The sequence below is a fragment of the Rattus norvegicus genome, chromosome 5, assembly GCF_021556685.1.
Source record: "Rattus norvegicus strain SHRSP/BbbUtx chromosome 5, alternate assembly SHRSP_T2T, whole genome shotgun sequence".
Classification (NCBI taxonomy): domain Eukaryota; kingdom Metazoa; phylum Chordata; class Mammalia; order Rodentia; family Muridae; genus Rattus; species Rattus norvegicus.
Window position 1 is genome coordinate 123,589,656 of NC_141538.1, and position 20,213 is coordinate 123,609,868.

A 20,213-nucleotide genomic window follows, 5' to 3' on the forward strand; every position below is an offset into this window, starting at 1 on the left:
ATCAGAGAGGATGGAGATTTATAAATAGGAACCGCAGCCGTAGCACCTGAAACCAGTGAGCAGTGTCACAGGTTCAGTTATCAGATCCTCATCAGGACCTACACATACCCTGCTAAGTCTTGTAGGTCTGGTCAGCAGAGATTAGCTTCTGTGCATTCCTGTACTATCTAGCTGCATAATCTCAATCGTTTCTTTACTAAGAATAATGTGACTTAAGTAAGGAGTCTATAAAGGAAAAGGAAAGCAATCAACTTTTCAACCAATAACATTTTTCTTTTACTTTTGGTTATACCTGCATCAAAAGACAGTCTTTGCCATCATGTGCAGGATCAATTGCCTTGTGTTAGCATCTTAGAGTTTAGCAAACTCAGAAGCACTTTCAGTTTGAGATGTTATAAGTACCTTGCAAGATAGAATATTTATAACTCTTTGAGACACAATACTGAGTCTCAGAGAGGTAAAGATCCCACTCATAGCTGAGAAAAGGGTATCAAGGGCCAGAACTCAGCCTTTTCACCCAGTCATATTTCCCTGGTGACAGTCCTCAGTCCAAGCATTACTGAAAGGGGGTCTTGAATTTCTCTTCTGAAGCTTATGTTTGCCTGAGTTTAATTCAGACTATAGACACATGAACAAACATTTTGGAACACTCCTATAACAAAAGATCGTCCTAAGGCTAGATGAAACACCCATCCCCCAAAAAACTTCCATGAAAACTTCCTACAAAGCTCTACTGTTTAAGATGTCTCTCTCTATGCTGTCAGTTCTATCCTCTAAGAATATGTTAGGCATAACATCTACTTAGTATGAAAGAGAAACTTTGTAAGTGGGCCTGTCAAACACGCTTCATTTTTAAAGAGAATATTTACCAAATACTAAGAACATTTAGATTAAAATGTGTGCAAGATGTCAAGGTGCGGGAGGGGAGCAGATTGTAGCAGTCCACAGTCTATCTGAGCACCATTTGTGCCTTATGATCATGGACACGTCACTAAAAGAACTTCAGTCTTCACTGGGATGCTAAGAGGGCCTATTCTCAAAGCTGGCATGAGGATAATGCCACATATGTAACACACTAGCACAGTTCCTGGCCAAATGAAGCAAGAGTAACAGTAGAATGAAGGTATATAGTTGGTGGTGGTAAGGAAGGACAGTAACTGTGTCTCCACACTTAGGAGATTTAAGCACCACAGAGACAAGGCTCAAGAGTCCACTCTTTAAACAAGAGAAGCAAGACTTGCCCCCAGAGGCTCTCTTGAGATGAAAAATGATTCTGAGATGGATTTTGCTTCTCAGATTCAAAGTTCTTTGAGAATCTCAAGACCTTGACTGAGGTGCTGGTCTAGGACTCGGGTGGTTTTGGTTTTATGTTTTGCTGTGTAAAGGGAGGGTGGAGAAGGTTGGAGGATATAGAGGTGGGGATGGATGGCTGTGGAGGCAGCTGGTAAGATAGGGGTTATGGAAGTGGTGGTGTGCAGAGGCAACTAGGAGAATGAAGACTGTGGGAGCTGGGGGTGGAGGTGGGAGTGTGGAGGGAGCTGGGGGAGAAGTGTAGAGGCAGAGGAGTGTTTTTCTAAAGCAAGATTTCCTGGAATTTCCTTGGCATGATTTTACAAGCTGCTGCTTCTAACCAAGTGACAGTTCTGAACGGGAACTGTCTGAACATTGATTTCACCTCCAGGTTTGGAACCAGGTAGTTCTCCATGCATCCCAGACTTATGACCGAAGCCAGACAGGTCCCTGAGCACCAAGCTCGGTGTGCATGCCAGCCTCTGTGTGTCACCTGTGTTTCCTGTGCTTGCCATGGACAACCAGAAACGTAAATCCAAGAGACTTCTCCAAAACCACCAGACACAATCAGTAACGACCCCTACTTTAACAGGCTCCTAAGGCCATTCCTTCCAAAGCACTTGCTGTGTTTCCATTATAAAGATTCAACACACAAAGGACGCATGTCCTTTATTCACAACACATATGAAGTGAGCACTCAGGTTTGACATACCCTCGACAGCATAATTCTCTTACCTGTGTTTAAAAAAGGAAAAATCTAATGTGGAGAAAGCATTCCCCTTCCTTTGAGTTTAAACTTCCAATTTCAACATGGGCATAAATTCTGACTGTACATCAAAAACAAGAAAATGTATCATAAGTCCTGTGTGTACATGATCAAAACGAAGCCCCTCTCCTGACCAGCCAAGAGTCCCCCCCACGTTCACCTTCCATCAAGGATTTACCTTTCACTGGGTGTCACATGACAACACAGTACCAAGCTTCAGCTTCTGCCATCAGCCATAGTTCGACTGAGGAACTTTTTTCTTTACTGAAAGAAAAAGAGATGTGTTGTGCAAAAGGTTTAGCATAGTAAGTGCAAAGAAGAAGGGAAAAATTTGCATCCGTGCCAGACGTTGCCCTGTGTGCTTCCACATTCTGGCTGCCTGTGTTTTCTGCTGCTTCTAACGCCCGTCTGTTTTCCAGGTGCATCTTCTCCTGCTCGGCCAGCCACCCCCTTAGTCCCTTGCAGCAGCACCACTCCGCCTCCACCTCCTCCCCGGCCTCCATCCCGGCCAAAGCTACCTCCGGGAAAGCCTGGAGTTGGAGATGTGGTATGTTCCTCCCTGCCCTAACTTGCTCAGAATGAGATCCCTAAGTCCCTTAACACGAGCCATCTCAACCTTAGGTCTAAGTATTACAGCACGCACACAAATGCCCATCGCAAGGGCCAGTTGGAAAGGAGTTGCTGCTGTGCGAGAAGGCCTTTCCCACCCTCCTCAGATTTCTCCCAGCTTTCAAGTCAGGCTTTAAAATGGTAGGAATTGGGTGCTTGGGCCGTCAGCTCTGAGGCAGCAGCCAGAGGCAAACGCAGATAGTCTTGTGAATCTTCAGCGAAAAAGAGGTAATTCTTTTTACAATAATTGGCTTAGTTGCTAGAAAACTGAGAAAGAGAAAATGATTCCTGGGCTGGAGAGATGGCTCAGTAGTTAAGAGCACTGACTCCTCTTCTAGAAGTCCTGATTTCAAATTCCAGCACCCCCCAGGATGGCTCACAACCATCTGTAATGGCATCTGATTCTCTCTTCTGGTGTATGAAAAGGCCCAGCATTCATATATATTAAATATATAAGTAAATATTAAAAAGCGATTCTGCTTTCTGACTCCAGAAGCCAGATAAATAAGCAGCAGAGATTTGGCGACATAAATGTAGAGTGGTACCCAGTAGATGCGCTACAGATGCTTTCTTCAATTTTATCCAAAGATTGAGGTGTGGGAATGGTCTTCTCAGTGGTTCAGTGAAGAAGCTTGTGGCATAAATCTCATTGACCTCTGTGCAATTGTCACAGAATGACTAGGATCATAACCTTCAGATGCTGTCTTGAATTTAGGTGCACCAATTTAGGTCCTGGGCACCTATAGTCAGCGTGTGTGAGGTAGAGTGCTTACTGAGCTTGCAGGTTGGGGATTAGGGCTCCTTCCCCTAGATCCAGCATACTGGCTTTGTATAAATATAGTCCCACCCAGTGAAGACGGTGTCCCGGCTTTCAAGAACCTGGATTTTCATATTGAGAGCCAATAAAGATACAGGAACCAGGTTTGGCAGGATGGCTCAGTGATGTTTGCACTGGCTGCCAAGACCTGATTTCAATCTCTGTGTCCCACCTGGGAAAAAATTGTCATTTGGCCCTCATGTGCACTCCAGGACAGGCATACACACATGAACACAAGATAAAGTGCAATGAACATTGTAAAATACTGAACCAAGATATTATGGCTGTCTGTGTCTAACTTTCCTCTCTTTTCTTCTTCCCACAGTCCAGACCTTTTAGCCCACCCATACACTCCTCCAGCCCTCCTCCGATAGCACCCTTAGCCCGGGCTGAAAGCACTTCTTCAATATCGTCAACTAACTCATTGAGCGCAGCCACCACTCCCACAGTTGGTAAAACGATCTCTCTCTTTTTGTGTGTCTGTGGCTGTTGACTGGCTGTCCTTTATGATCTGTTTCTAGTCCTAAGTGTTTGGCTGTGTGTTTGCTACTGCCACCTGGTTCTTCTCTCGAAAGCACTTTCTCAGCTAAGGACACCAGCGCTTTAGCCATACAAATTAACAGTCTACAGAATGTGAGATTGCATGTGTTTTGTAGGAGTTTTCTATGTGATCCCACGCAGATCATCCACTCACAGCACAAGTCACCAAGGAAGGTGCTAATATTGGGATATTCCTTGTAACGAGAAGTATTCTCCTTTGAGAGAAAATGTTTAGATCGGACGTAATATATATTTTTTTTAGTCTTGGAGAGTTCACTCTCTTGAACCTTTCGATTCTTCATCAGTTTTGGTTATCTAAGGTAGACATTGGCATTGGGATACTTGAGAAAGTTTTTCACATGGCTTTGCAGTGATAAGTGGTCAGTTTCCCCAGGGGCGGGAAGAACTATCATTTTCAGCAAATGCCTCTGTACCTCTCGGTGTGCACTGTGTTGAAAGTGAAGGGGTTGAGAGGGCGACTCAGAGGGAGGCTCCCCACCATCACCACCTGCCATCTTCCCCTGCTGCCTCTCTTCTTCACTGCATGCTGTCTGACCTTGGGCTTCCCCTTCCCACACCCTGTGTGACCTTACTCCCTCCCCCATTCTCTGACCTGCTCTCCAGTTCTTCCAAGCTGTAAACCAGCTGGCCCATTCTGCACTGCTTGAGGGAACCATTCACTCAGCTCAGTGACTTCCTGCTGCTACTTACGGAAGAACACATCACAGAGTCACCCATTTGAGAAGTAGCTGGATAAAGCCAGAAGCTCTCCTAGAGAATAACTGCCCATTTCCCCCCAGAAAAACAAATAAAGGCGTGCCACTAAGAACCTCAAAGGGAATTTCGGCTCTATCATATATTCTATACGTTAAGCCAGACTGCCCCCCCCCCCGCACCACCCCTAGCACAAACCTTCAAGTTTGGGTTAAATTAATAAATTGAAAATATAACCACTTTCCCAATTTCATGTGAATTTTTTTCCTTTTAGTTTTTCAAGACAGTCATACGTATCCCAGCTCACGTAACTTAACAGATTTTTTAGGATTTCTTATATACCTATATCTGTTCCTTTTCTATATCGATTAGGACAATTTGAGAGTTCCTGATTTTTTAACGTATATTAATAGTATTAGCTCGTTTCTGTGATTCTTTGTTTTTGTTAATTTTTGTAATTACTAACCTCCCTCCACCTTATTCTTGATTTCAGCGGTCATTTGCCCAAATCCTGTCCTAATGTTAGGCTTTCTCAAGTTCATTCATTCCATACGCTCCATTTGATTTGATTTGTTGGAAAAAGAAGGAATTAAAGTGAGTTGTCACTCAGAGCATAACCACTCTTTGCCTCAGATGGGCTGTCCAGTGTGTTCTTTCAGCTCGCTATAACTCATGGAGAAACAGAGCACATGGAATCTGAACGGTGTTCATGGTTTTGGGCAGCGTTTTTTTCTACTCCCTGCTGCAGAGATCTCCAGTTACAGCCCGAAAGATTGGTCCTCCTCAAACCTAGTGTATTTTCTTTCAAGATGAACCACAGAGGGCTTGAAAAAATAAGACAAGCAGGAAGCTGGTCAAGATGTCTCCTGCAGAGGCATATCCTCTGCTCCTTAGGTTCTGTTGTTTTGATTTGGTGTCATCTGCCTACTAAAGCCCTCACCCACCTGGTCTTTATTCCTTTCTGCCTTGAGTCACGTGACCGCCATTTTCCTCTGAAGTAACTCCACAGCAGAGTGACCAGCCAGCAGTGTCTCCTGTGCTGTGGCTTCTGGTTTTCCCCAAAAGCTGTGCTTTGCCCAAAACTCACCTTAAGCAGTGGATTGGAGGAAGTTGAAAATTCACAGCAAGTTCCCTAAATTGGTGGCTGAGCAGACCCTTCCCACTCCCACAACACTTGCCCGTTTCCTGTGCCCTTTGTGTTGCCCCTGGAGCAATGACATAGGTACTGATGAGCTGGTCTCAAAGTCATCCGTGAACTGACATTTTGAGAGCAAGTCTGTGCCACATTTGGTAGTACACCTCATGAGGCTGAGGCAGGGTGAATCACACACTCCTGATCTACAGAGGGAGAGCCTATCTCTAAAAATAAAAATAGCAAATCTAAACTCTCCCCCACACAATAATTCATTTAAAAAAATGTCCAAAAAGAACCTAAAGTGTGAGTATTTTACAAGAGCTATGATCATAGGGTAGTGTACCAAGTACAGCATGAGAAGATAGTTTGTGTATCATTGCCCCAAAACAATTAAGAGTTCTTATATACTGTATGATTTTTAACTTACAAATTCATCAATTTTTAAAATACCATTATTTTTTAAATTTTATATCTCAAATGTGTCAGGAAGAACTTTTCTTATGTACTGTGAGATCCGCCCCAATTGTAGACAGCTGAGAATGTGAAAAGATGCACTTCTAGAAAGTAGGAAATATGTAGATGACTGTTGTTCTAGAAAATGCCCATAAGACCAGCACTCTGTGATTCAGGGGAGGAATAGACCTATTGCTATTAATGGAATAAAGAAAGTGTTTGAAGTTATGAGAATCAGATGAGAGCTAGCAGAAGAGATAACGGAGCCTCATCTCTCCTTGCGAATATCCACTTTATTACCTGCTCCTAATTTCAGTGAGTGTGAGAAGTGTCATGTTTCTTTGTTTATCTGTTTAGATATTTGTAAAATATTTCCTAGAATGCCACTGCAAAATGGGGAAAAGCAGGCGTTTGCCGCCCTGTTAATTATAACAGGGCAATTCTCCGGCAATTAATTATGCATTTTGATTTGCATCTTTAATGTGGCTGGACTCTGTAAGAAAGGAAAAGTAACAAACCGTGTATGTGTGGGTAACAAAGTGTCAGATGGGTGTTTCCTTTGATCCACAACCTGAGTAAAAGTGACCAATTCTAGGTAATGGGGCATAAAATATTTTTTCTAATGGGGTAGCAAGTCTAAATTTTATGAACTTTGTGTAGGGAGAGCTATATTCATGCAGAATTAGTCTGCAATGGGAACAAAAGATGTCTTTTGTCAAGCATCTGTACCTATATGCCCATTGGATGCAACAGGAGTTCTCCCGTCTTTCCACCAGCAAGGAAGTTGTGAGTACAGTTAAATCCTGGCAATTAACATCCTGGAACCTGGGGCTGGAGAGAAGCTCAGTGGTTAAGACTCTAGCTCCAAGGAAGCCAGTGCCCTCTTCTGGCCTCTGAGGGCACTGGCATATATGAGCTACATAGACATACATGTAAGCAAAACACCCATACACACAAAATATATTAATATATTAACTGGTTAATTTGTCTATCTTTTAAAAAGTGCTTGTTGTTATTCCAGAGGGCCCAAGATTAATTCTAAACAATCTTAGTTTGTCAGATGGTGTACAACCCTAAAATCAACTCCAGAAAATCCAGTGCCCTCTTCTGGCTTCCTTGGGCACAGCATGCACTTTCCTCCCTGCCCCACCCCACCACACACACACACACACACACACACACACACACACACACACAAATATAGACACACACATTTACACATTCATATACATACACTCACAGATGCAAATGCATACATACACATTCACACATAGACACGAACACACATAGACACACACACAAACACATAGACACACACACACAAGCACACATAGACACACACACACATAGACACACACACACAAACACACATAGACACACACACAAACACATAGACATACACACACAAGCACACATAGACACACACAAACACATAGACATACACACACAAGCACACATAGACACACACAAACACATAGACATACACACACAAGCACACATAGACACACACACAAACACACATAGACACACACACACAAGCACACATAGACACACTCAAACTCACGTTCACATACATGCTTTTTTTAAATCTTAGAACCTAAAGAAGTGAAAAAGAAAAGTTTTCCTGTCATATACCCTAAGTCTAGGCAGCAGGTTAATAGAACAACTTGCAGAAGTGTCACTGTTCAGGAAACATTTGATGGATCCTAATTTCTGTGCAATGAGGGTAGGTTTCCTCATTACTGGTTTTATTTGCTTATCTACTGAGGTTCTAATAATACCTTTAAAACCTATGGCATTATTTTTTTAATTTCATAGAGTAAAAAAAAAATAAAGTGAATGTCCTTGTATTTATTTGGTAGAGAGAGAGAGAGAGAGAGAGAGAGAGTAAAGATCTAAAATAGTTGAGGTTCAAAGTCACCCAGCTCATAAAGCTGTGACCAACGTTCAAAGGTGTTTAGCCACAGTTGGAACCATGATCAAAGATACCAATACGATACCACCGTTCAAAATGAATGATCTTTAACTGTCAAAGGCTTGTACACACAAATTAGTGACACAGATCACAAAGGAACCCCGGATTTATACTGCTGCATTGTGCTCAAGTTAAAAGCTAATTCCTTCTCTGGGGGGGGGGGGGGGCTGCATATGCCAGGTGACGTTGTTGAGCTGTCAGGGCTATGCTGGGGTTCCTGTGGGTGGACATCCATCTGGCCCCTTGAGAACTACATTGGAAGGAAGTATCTTGCAGAAATCAATTATTAATAATAGTCCCTGATATGGTGGGGCATAACCCCTCCCCTGCAGCTGATTTCTACCACACTGACAGATGCTAAACGCTGACTCTTTTTAATTCAGTTTTTCCTCATAGAATCATCTCAAATACACACTCACCGATTTCCATCTTCAGCCTAACCCCAATGTCTTAACCTTAAGTTCTTTCCTTTTGCTGTGAAGATCATCCCCGCCTTGATCTACCGTAAACTGTGCTTCTCGGTTTCCTTTGGAATCTGTCCTTGTGTTTTTGTTTTCCATCCGTTTATGTTTCTTTGGTTCGTAGTGTCAGAAGATGATGTTTTTTATGACAAACTGCCCCCGTTTGAAAGGCGCTGTGACACGCCTGCAGGTATGGTGCTGGCTGAGTGATCTCTAGATACTTAGATTTTTCTCAAATCCATCTGAATGCTAGAAGCTTCATAGACATGCTCCTCACCTCATGAGTTCCAGTGCCTCTCAGATGCACCCTGTGCGTGTCCCATCCATTGCGGAGCCCATGTCATTGAACCTATTTTAAGTGGACATTTTATTATAAAGCAGCAGCTTGCATGACAGTTTCTCCAAAGAGAAAAGGCTCAAACCAGGTGAGAGTCATTGCTGTGTGAATTTTCAGAGGAAGGAGTGATTTAAGTACCCAGAATCTCTTGTCTGCTTTCTAATCTAACAGTTAATGCGGCACCATTGGAAGGGTACAGAAGTAAGGGGTGTGTTGTGACTGGATGCCTAAGGCGGTTCCCAGAGAGGGACAGGAGATCTCTGACATCATCTGCGGACTTTAAACTGATATGCAATGCTGTTGTCATTGAAAAGCTGAGCAAATGTCACCTATAAACCGATAGCCAAGTTTATCCTTGTGCCAACAAGCAAGGGGATGACATTGAAGATGAAAACGATACAGCAATTGCTGAATGAAAGTTTGCCCAAATTAATGCAGTTGAAATATGCTGACACCCCTGCATGGCCAGGAAGACATCTGCTCCATGTATACAAGTGCCTAGCCTCAAGCTACCTACACGCGTGTCCATCCCTTCAGTCTCCATAGCTTCGACTTTGCTGTGTTCGCTCAATTTTAAGGAAAAAACAACTCTAGACTGCCACCTTCCCTTTTTCCTGCACGCTAACGGCATGCAGTGCCCCCACCCTTCCCTGTAGTGAGATTAATTACCTGCTCTGTAACTCACATCGTGTCCTTCTCTCTCCCTTTCCTTAACCTTCCCCATCCCGCTTCAACTCCTGGCCAAACAGAGAATGAACAGCCCTCCCTCGTTTGGTTTGACAGAGGAAAGTTTTATTTGACTTTTGAAGGTAAGTAGTGCATAGCATACCAGATTCTAATCGATAGTCTCCTCTTCCTGTGTTGTTTTTATTCTCATTCTAAAATCCCCAGTTTTCCTCAAAATTTCTGATCTCGCTTTCTCCATTGAGAATGCTATGGCTACTTAGAAAGCATCAAGTACCAAAGAAAGCCTTTCACGAATTTGGTTTGTATGTGTCCTTCAACTTTCCACGTTGAACAAATTAAAGCTGATTTGCAGTTGACATCAGTTACTTAAGTCACGATGGCCAATTAAAAGCAGAACAAAACGGAACCTTCTTTGGCTAAGGAACTTGACTCTGTCAACCAGGCGCTTGCCTAATCCTACTGCAAGTGTGTGTGTGTGGCAAACTCGAGCACGTTTGAGGCTGGTTTAAAAAACTGACCTCCTAGATACAGAATCCACTCCTGTAAACTGTAATCGTGTGTGTGTGTGTGTGTGTGTGTGTGTGTGTGTGTGTGTGTGTGTGTGCGTGCGTGCGTGCGCGCGCGCGCGCGCATGCTCGTACATGTTATGAATGTTCATGGGGAGAGTCAGAGAAACAGAAGCAACAAGTCTCAAAATTAGGGGAAAGTTGGTCTGCATCTCCCAAAACTGCTATTGTAATGACTGCCATAAACTAGACAACCGCTGTTGAAGTTGCCATTCTAGGAAGTTAAGAGAAACACATAAAAATAATATCGAGTTTCTAAGCTCAAGATTTGACCGTATTTCATATCCTCAATCAAGGGTTAGCAGTCCTCTGTTCTGTATTAACTTCTAACTCATCTTCTCAGGCTGGAAATTTGATTAAGTGGCACACTTAAACTACCAGTGGGGGGAAATTAAATACTTCACCTAATTAATCAGTCACCTTATGCATAAATATTTATCATATAAGATCTTATTTTGTATAATTTTAAATAGTTGAAGTTTATACCCAGGTCAAAGTTGGTAAAAAAAAAAAAAACGATAATACGAATATGTAACCTTTTCTTCCTAGAATTGATATTAAACTTGTCTTTGTGTGTTGTGACAACAGAAACTTGTGTGTGTTTTAGTGCAGTTTTAAAAATGATAACGGCTGAAATATATGAAAAGTGTAAAACACAGGAAAACAAAATTCACACGACAGGGAAGTTTTCTTGTAAGATGGGAGCCCGTAATGCAGAGTGGCTTGTACAAGTGCAGGAAACCCGGTCTATCTCAAGCCTTTCTGATGTCCTGAAGCCTCTTCCCAGTGAGAGCCGAGGACAGGTAATAGGTGGTTTTCCTGAGAGGATGCCCTTTCTCCCATGTCCCTTTATCATCTGAAGCCATTAGATTTGGAATAAGGAAGATGGTAAACCCATAAACTTGTGACCCCCTAAATTTTCTCTTCAAATCAACTGAAATGAAAAGGTCCAGGTGAAACTGCTGGGCTGAGGCACCCCTATCATCCCAGCATAGACAGCCCACTGCATTTGAGGATAATCAAGCTCCATGCTGGAGAGAACCTGTCCAAAACCAAACAACCAAATATACAGGCCTCTTTCTGCTGCTGGGTGGATCAGTGGCGTGATAGAAGCAGCTTCCGGATGGGTTGCTGTGGGGTGGACTGGAAAGGCACACAAGCACACACCTGGGCCTGCCAAGGCTCTAACTCCCAAAGTCAGCACTCACATCTGTAAGTCAGGAAGGCTAATGTAATAGAACATCCTATGTATAGATCAGACTCTGGGTGTTTGATCAGCCTAGGGAAACAAAAGATGGCAAAGATTATTTTCTGTTGTCGTGATAAACTGATGTAGAAGTGGCTGCGTCGCGTAACACCTTAAGACCCTGGCTCTACTTCAATGTTTGCACACCGAAAAGTCACTGTCGCATTCTGTTGAACAGCAGTTTAGCAGACTCTCTAGGATGCTCACGATCGCCCACATTTATTTTCATTAATCACACCTTTCTTCAAAGCTTCATCCAGAGAAAGAAGAATGTGAAGGTTCTCCTGTCACAATCTCCGCTTGTTTTAGCTTAGCATTTATTTACTGACTTCTGAGTAACATTTCTGTTTTTAAAACTTAATTATTCATTTTTTCTGTTCATATTTGTCCTTAATCATGATAAGGATTCTATACTCACTCTGTTAATGTTCGAGCCATTGACCAGTCTGTCAAGTTACTAATGAACATCGACCGGGGAGTTTATTGCTAACAAGTGAGGTACAAAACCTTACAGCAGGGTTATAAATTACAGTGCTTCTAAATATATCTCAATGCTTCTAAAAATGTATTTTATAAATATTTTACTAGAAAATTTAATACAGTGTATATTGAGCTTATTAAGAAAATTATTCAAATGCTAGTAACTTTTTAAATCAACCAAAAGAAAATCCTGGGCCCGAGAACAGATCTTGGTAAAGACTTATCACACAAGTATGAGACCCTAGCACCCACCTAAAGACCCAGGTACCACATTCACACCATAACCCAGCACTGGATGGAATGGAAGGATCCCAGGAATCAGTCTAGCCAAACGGGGAGTTTCAGGTTCAGCAAGAGACTCTGCCTCAAAAGTAGGGTGCACAGCAATTAAAGAAGATACCTCGGGGGCTGGGGATTTAGCTCAGTGGTAGAGCGCTTACCTAGGAAGCGCAAGGCCCTGGGTTCGGTCCCCAGCTCCGAAAAAAAAGAACCAAAAAAAAAAAAAAAAAAAAAGAAGATACCTCTGGCCTTTGTCACAAGCCCACGTGTCACACCCATACATGAGGCACACACCTGCATGAACACTCATACACAAACACACCCCTGCATGAACACTCATACACACACACTCACACACTCACACACACACACCCCTGCATGAACACTCATACACACACACTCACACACACACACTCCTGCATGAACACTCATACACACACACCCCTGCATGAACACTCACACACAAACACACACCTGCATAAACACTCACACACAAACACACATCTACATGAACACTCATACACATACACACACACACATACACCTTCATGAGCACACACACAAATGTGTCTGGCTGCTGAAGCCATCAAGTATCCTCAGGTAGAGCGAAATGATATTTCCATAATAAATCACTGTGCCTGATGAATATTTCAATCCTGTAGTGCCTTTTAATGTCAAGATGTTTCCAAAAATGCACTGCCTTTCTCCTTGGATGGCTCTTTAAACTATAAAATCATCTTGCATCTGGTGGTGAAAATCAAAGAACAACAACAAAACATATCCTTGCTGCCGTGAGTCATCTTGTGTCTCAGACCACCTTGGTCACCTGTGTCACACTGTCCTCTGTGACCCTGCATGCTGCCTCCACTCCTCTTGGCCCAGAATCCTTAGCGCCCATGCTCTACATTTTCAGTCTCTTTGCTGAACTCACACTCACTTCCCTAACTGTATCCCAGATCCCACAAGGGACCCCCATTTCTCCAAAGCGGTCGCCACAGAATGTGTCACTTTCCTGTGAGTCACATGCCATAGGACTGAGTCAGGCTTAAATTCCCACAGCCCTGAATTGCACGTCCAAACCTCCTGACTGTAGACAGTGGTCACTTGATCTTCTATCCGATCACTCCACTGGCTTCCCTTGCTCTTCCTTTGACCCCTGATCTCAGGGCCTCCCTCTGCACTTATCTGTGAAGTACCAGTAGCTTCCTTTTAACAGGGTCCTGCCTGTTTAGTACTTGGATGAGAGAGCCAGGGAGAAGTCTGTTGTTAATCAGGAGGAAGAAATCAACAACAATGATATGATCAAGAAGAAGTGGGGTTTCTGTGCAGCATCCATTGAAGATGAGTCCAGGAGAAAGAGGACTGTAAAAGCAGGGACAGTCGGCTGAGAGTGACTGGCTCTGGATCCACAGACGGGAAGGTTTAGAGCAGCCCCAGTGGAAGTTGTTCCATTGTGTTTTTCTTTAAAAAAAAAAAAATCTGATTAATTTTGAGTGGGCCGGCCAACAGTTACATTTTTCTAGAAACTATCAGTGGCCTAAAAGTTTTGCTATCTTCTCTGTTGTCCATTCCTGCCAGTGGCAATGTCTAAAACCCAGTGGCACTCTGCATGTAACAGCCTGACCACTAGAAGGGGAAAGTACGGAGGAAAAGCATCACCTTCTTCCTGGCTATTTTTACAAACACACATGGGACTCGTGGGCTGTTTCTTTCCCTTCCTGCCTGCTGCCCATCAGTGCCTCCAGCACTGTCTTGCGCATGTGTCCTTGTCTGTGCTATAGTCTTACTTTATTTCCGCCTTTTCTCCCTTCTGACTCTCACGCATGAATGCTCACATACCTGAGACGGAAGGGATATTTATATTTGTTGGCTCATAGCAAGTAAAAGTGAAATGGTTCACAATAAAATAATTGAGTATTAAAGTGTTTGTTTCCTTATTTGTAAAAGGAATTATTTTTATATTACTTCCTTTTTTTCTTTTCCATGTAGCAAGAGCTCTTGAGCAATAATAATAATAATAGTAATAATAATAATAATTGAAAATAATTAAGTTTAATACCTACCCTATAATAATCTTGGGGATATATAAGTCATGTTGAAGAAATTTGCTGTCCTCTAAGGACAGCCAATATTACAAAGTTTGACTACTAAAGCCCCATTAGGTGAGTTCAGCATGAAAACGCCTGCTGGTGTGCTCACAGTACAGCTGTAAAAGGAGTCAAGAGTCTTTGTGTAAGTTGTCAAAGTTAATTATAATGGAAGTGTATTTACTATGCTGTCATGCTTGCTAACCTAGCAGGTAGGCATGTGGTAGGGAAAACAATGGTTAAATTTGTAGAACTTGGCTTAGGTTCCTTGCATTTGTTATTGATGTTATTAGAGCTGAGCTCGTTCAGCCAGTGACTGTTTGCTATGTGCACAGGTACTGTGAGAGCTATCAGGACACGGCAGTCAGTGTGAAAAGCATGCCTTGCCCTTATAATGTACAGAACCCAGACATCAGGTGAACGGTGACACTAAGAAGAGTGCTTTGGACACATCCATCAGTGTCCTGTCCTGGTTTCTCCTCTAACCTAAGAGCGATAGAGGAAATAGGAGTGATTTAGGTCTAGGCAGGGTTCTCTGAACACTATTAACTCTTGCTTTGTTAGCGTTCTGATACAGCATCATATGCCATATGTATATGTTACTGTAACTATAAGTTGGCTTTATCCTAAATATTAGAAAGGAAATCCCCACTAATTTACATCAGTGTACTTGGTAATACATATTTACACATGCATATATACCATTACATGTGGAAAGAAGTGGAATAGAGATAGTTCATATCTTAAAGAGGGTGGTGATGGTGTGTGTGTGTGTGTGTGTGTGTGTGTGTGTGTGTGTACATACTGTTTAGGATCCGTAATGGACTTTAGGCTCTGTAATGAGGATGTTGGAGCTGCATCCTCAGCACAATGAGTTATAGCCTAAGTTTTGCATCCTTGCTCTAGAAGCTGAATGATAATGGCACCTCTCTTATGACACTGCGGTCAGGATGAGAGCCAGCCATGGGTTCACTGTGACTGCCAAGCGTTCAGTACACCCTAGCGTTTACTACCATTGTCCAACCTCACACATCCCTGGCTTGTGACACATACTGTCTCTGTGTCGATTTTGCTTGCTTTCGAGAAGTTTCTAGGATTTCAGTCTTCACCCACAAAACGATCTGCTCTGAGTCGCTACTTGGCTTTTCTTTCTATGGACAGCAAGCATTTTTTTTTCCTTTGTTGCTTATTGGACCAATCATACCACCCCCTGTGCACCCTCCTCCACCAGAGCCAATCCTTCATGCTGACTCAAGACTAATTGCCTGGCTAGTGGCGCACTCCTGTGCTAAAGCTGCTGGGAGATGTGCAGGAAAACTGGTTTTGTCTCGTTTGTTTGTAAAGCACAGCTTTTGGCAGATTTGACAAGTAATTTCAAATCTCCCTCAGAAGAAAATGACGGGTAAGAAAGCAAAGAAAATGGCTTCGCTCTTCAATGGTCCTGAGCCTGCATCAGACAACGGCTGGCCAATAATCTCTGTAGCTTTTGTTTTTGTTATGGGTCTTTTAGGAAGGACTGGCCACAATTTTAGGTTGCAGATTTCCATAACAAAAATACAGCAGCTCGCTGCGTGCATAGCGTGTATGAGACTGAGCACTGCACAAGGATAAAAGAAAAAGGGGAGGAAAACCTCCTTTGTGGTCCTCTAGCTACCCTATAATGGAGAAGTGACATAAAGAAGGGAGCAGGTACGCTAGGGATATAAAGAGATGTAGGGACACAGGAGACACCTCCCTTTCAAATCCTTTCTGTCTCTGGGTTTGAGGCATATTTAGCATTACCTCCAAACTAACTACAGACTGTTGGTTATGAAACATCCTTACAAAATGTAAACCAAAACACAAATGTAATTATACCTTATAGTAACTATTAACATAAGCATAACTTTCCCATTTTTAAATATGGGAAAGATAAATAACACCAGGCATGTCCTAACAGTTGTGCACTAATTGCTTCATTACAACCAACATTGCACTGACGTCCTCGGGAGGACGCATTTTCAGGGGTCGCAGTTAGGAGTTCTTAGATGATTATGTCATCATGCATATGGCTGTCATTTCTCCAGAGCCTGTCAGCCTAGGGTAGAATTGCTTTTCTCTTCTACTGCTCTGCTTAGGGGTCACCAGGACACAAGGAAACACAGAACGAATGAGGCTGCTTTCCTTGTTAGCAGGTGGTCAGTTATACAGGTACTGTGTGCCTTCACAGTGACGGCTGGTTGTCTGCTGTTCAGCATGATGAGAGCAAGCTTTTGTTTCCCTCTGCTCTGAACGGCCTCTGATAAAACACCAAGGTTACTCCCGGAAGTCTGGTGAGGGAGCAGGGCAGGCTATGTCTTTGCAGAATACTTTGTTGGTATTGTGTTGTTGAAAGGACAGGAAAAATTTAGTGACCGTTCCTCCCTGTCTATAGACTTCGCTGGTTTTGAGCTGTAACTCACAGCTTATTATCAATGAAACTGGCCATTCAAACTGTGGACTTTCGGGGAGTCCATGAGTCCCAGGCAGCTTTCCTCCTCCTCCTCCTCCTCCTCCTCCTCCTCCTCCTCCTCTTCCTCCTCCTCCTCCTCCTCCTCCTCCTCCTCTTCCTCCTCCTCTTCTTCTTCCTCCTCTTCCTCCTCCTCCTCCTCTTCTTCCTCCTCCTCCTCCTCCTCCTCTATCCATGTCAACCCCATCGGAAAATTAACTTTCAATAGTAAGGCATCTTGTAAGAAATTAAAAATAGAAATGTAGAAACCTCGATGTAAGATTCCCAAATAATTCCCATGTGTTTATACTATTACTCGTGGACATTATAGAAAACTGGGAGAAGTGAACACGTAAGAAAGTAAGATAATCTGTGGTCTAATAACAACAGACAATGCCTGTTATTGTTCCACTGTACTTGGGTTATGATATTCTCCGTGTGACTGCCACTCCGTGCATCCATGGCTTACTTATCTGACCAAACATGGCACAGCTCTGTACCTTCTCCTTTTAACACACCCTCTGTGCCATTACTAAGAACCTAAAAATAACTCAGTTTGCTTTCTTGTGATTATTATATTGACTTAAACACTTTACTTGTAAAAATTAAAAAAATATCAAAAAGCACAAATTAAAATTTTCACCCAAAATCACTTTTTATATGATGATACAGAAAACATTTTTAATATTTTGTTGAAATTTCTTGAAGAAACACCTTTCTGTATACACACACACACACACACACACACACACACACACACACACACACCAGTGTAGCATTTCCTTGACCCCACAAAGCCATCTAATGATACACTCTCCACTGGTTTATTTTGAGATGCAAATTAAGCTTCAATATAGAGACGAATATTTGTTTACTAACCGATGTCAGCAGATGATATCCAAGCCACTGTCTTCTGCGTACCCATCAGAAATCAAATCTAAGCTTCGGATATCTGAATTGTGATTGGAATCAACACTTGATTATTAACACAGTGATGTAGGTTTTTAAAACATATTTATAATCTTGATTTTGTATGCTTTTTTATTTTGTTTGAATGTGATAAAACAGTGATAGCTTGATTTTACAAGACATAGGGAGGAAAAAAAACACTCCAGCATTTTAGCTACATTTATTTTTCCAAGTTTATTTCTAAGTTTCTGCAAAGCAAACAGCTTCCCTGAAAGTCAGCCAGAAGCTTTTGAAAGTTAGTGTCTTACTACCCAAGTGTTATGCCACAGTGTCTATCAGTCAGACTATTGGCCCCAGCTTTCAAGATTATAGGATTTAAGTTCCAAGGAAGGTGCACAGCCACATCTATGAGCCAGTCTTCTGCATAAACTGATTGGTCACATTCTTACTGCATCACATAACAGTTTTTCTCTTTTCCAAGCGTCTTCAAGGGAAACAAGTTCCAATGTGTTAAAGTTCAGTCAGATACATTAAGGGACTCTAATCTAAGTAATTCAGCTGAAGAGACTGAGAGAGAATCTGGTAGAGTCCATCTGAGCTTGCATTCAAAATCAGTGGGACAAATGCTCTGTGAGCCGGCCCAGCTTTTCTTTTGATACCAATTGTAAGATTCATCTTGTTAAAATGTTTCCAGAGGTATGCTTTTGATACTAAGGGAAATGTCACATAGAATTTAATCCAAGTTGAATATACAATAGCTTTGTAAACCTTTAAACCGTTACATTTGGTGAACTATATCCATACATGGACACATATAATTCTAATCCCTTTTTCCATAAATGATAATACTTCATTACAGAAAAAGAACATACCAAGTGTCATATTTTTATTTTAAAAGAATAGGGGGAGGACAACTTTAAACAGGTAGAGCCTACCACCATTTTTAGGAGAAAACATAACTCAATCCGAACACAAATGTGGCTCCTTCTGTGAGGCCTGGATGTGGCTTTCCCGGCCCACTGTGGCTGTCTCAAACCACTTCCAAATAGAGGAGAAAACCCATTAAATAGTTCAATAGAAACTCTTGATTTTTAACCTTCTTTTGATGGTTGATTTTTTAAAACTATCACTTTTATGACAGCATTTGAGTTAGCTTTCTACTAAAGAAGGGTGCTGTGGTACAGGTTGCAAAATATGTCCCCTTCCCAGCTATAGTCCATAACATGTTCAGAGTCTGCATTTGATACTCATCCCTCACCCCTCCAGACTCAGTCCAAAGTAATAGTTCCCACTACATGTTATTCAAAAAGCCCATCTCTGTGTCTTCTGAGTCTCCCCCGTCATTCTTTTAGAGCCTCCCTTCCACTCTGGAAAAACCATGAAGTAACCTAAATGGACAAATTCTGATATCATTCCCTTGATGTCTCTCCAGCAATGCACAGAACCATTTTAATGCTTCCCTTGTATCTAACATACATGTGCCTGTCTTTTATTAATGTCTGTTTAGGCTGCTGCCCTTATGTGACATTTTGCAGTGAGTAACCTTGAATCTTGTATAGTTGGCTTCTCCTGTTAGGTACTGAGTATTTCTGTTTCTTTCACACACTAGGACATTACCTGCTTTCTCCTCTCAAGGTAAAAATGGTCACTTTGCCTCCAACCTACATCAGGCTTAGTGGAATGACAATTTGTTGTCCTTTCCCCTGATACCCAGGAATTGCTACTAATTGGCTGACCCTTCGAGGAGTAACAGAGATGTGTTTTTGTTATAACAAATATTGCACCTACCTTGAGTCTCTTGCAAGCTAGCCATAATATAATGATTGTAGTTTTAAATAAGTAAACAATTAAAATGTTATTTTTTAATTTTTAAAATTAATTTTAATAAAATAGGCTTTCAAACAATTTTTATAGCCTATCATGATACAAACACTACACAAAACAATTTAAAACAATATACTAGGCACCTACTGGTATATGCCAAGTTAAACATGAATAAATATACAGAAAACAGTAAAGAAAACCAGTTGAAGATGAAAGGAATCTGCAAATTCCCTTTGTACTGGAATCCCCAAACCTCTCTTTGCTTTCTATCTAAAAGTCTGTTCTAATTCAAAGACTAAACTGTAGCTCTATAGTCTTACCAATTTTCACCACAACAAAAACCATGGCAGCACAATGGTCTTCAAGTTTATACCACATTAAGGACTTCAAAAATACTGCCTCTACGGGGTAGTGCAGGTTACTAGCATATCATTTTTAGTTAATGCTATTTTGAAGATGAGGAAACTGAGCCACAGAGATATCAAAGACCTGTCTCTGGTGGAAACCAAGACTCCATACCCTGGTGGGTATGAGTGTAGAGCACATACTTCCTTTGTTAACCTTGTCATCA

The 20,213-nt window shown here is 42.0% G+C and overlaps 1 protein-coding gene across 50 annotated transcripts in view; it reads left to right on the plus strand.

Annotated features, from left to right (window-relative positions):
* Positions 1 to 20,213, plus strand: part of Sgip1 (SH3GL interacting endocytic adaptor 1) — a 197,938-nt gene that overhangs the window by 150,856 nt on the left and 26,869 nt on the right. For 27 of the 50 annotated variants that reach the window (XM_087549069.1, XM_087549073.1, XM_087549083.1 and 24 more), the window contains 3 exon segments: positions 2,476 to 2,603; positions 3,808 to 3,934; positions 9,847 to 9,906. In XM_087549069.1, coding sequence (XP_087405195.1) covers positions 2,476 to 2,603; positions 3,808 to 3,934; positions 9,847 to 9,906 — 315 coding nt within the window. 50 annotated transcript variants of the gene reach the window in all.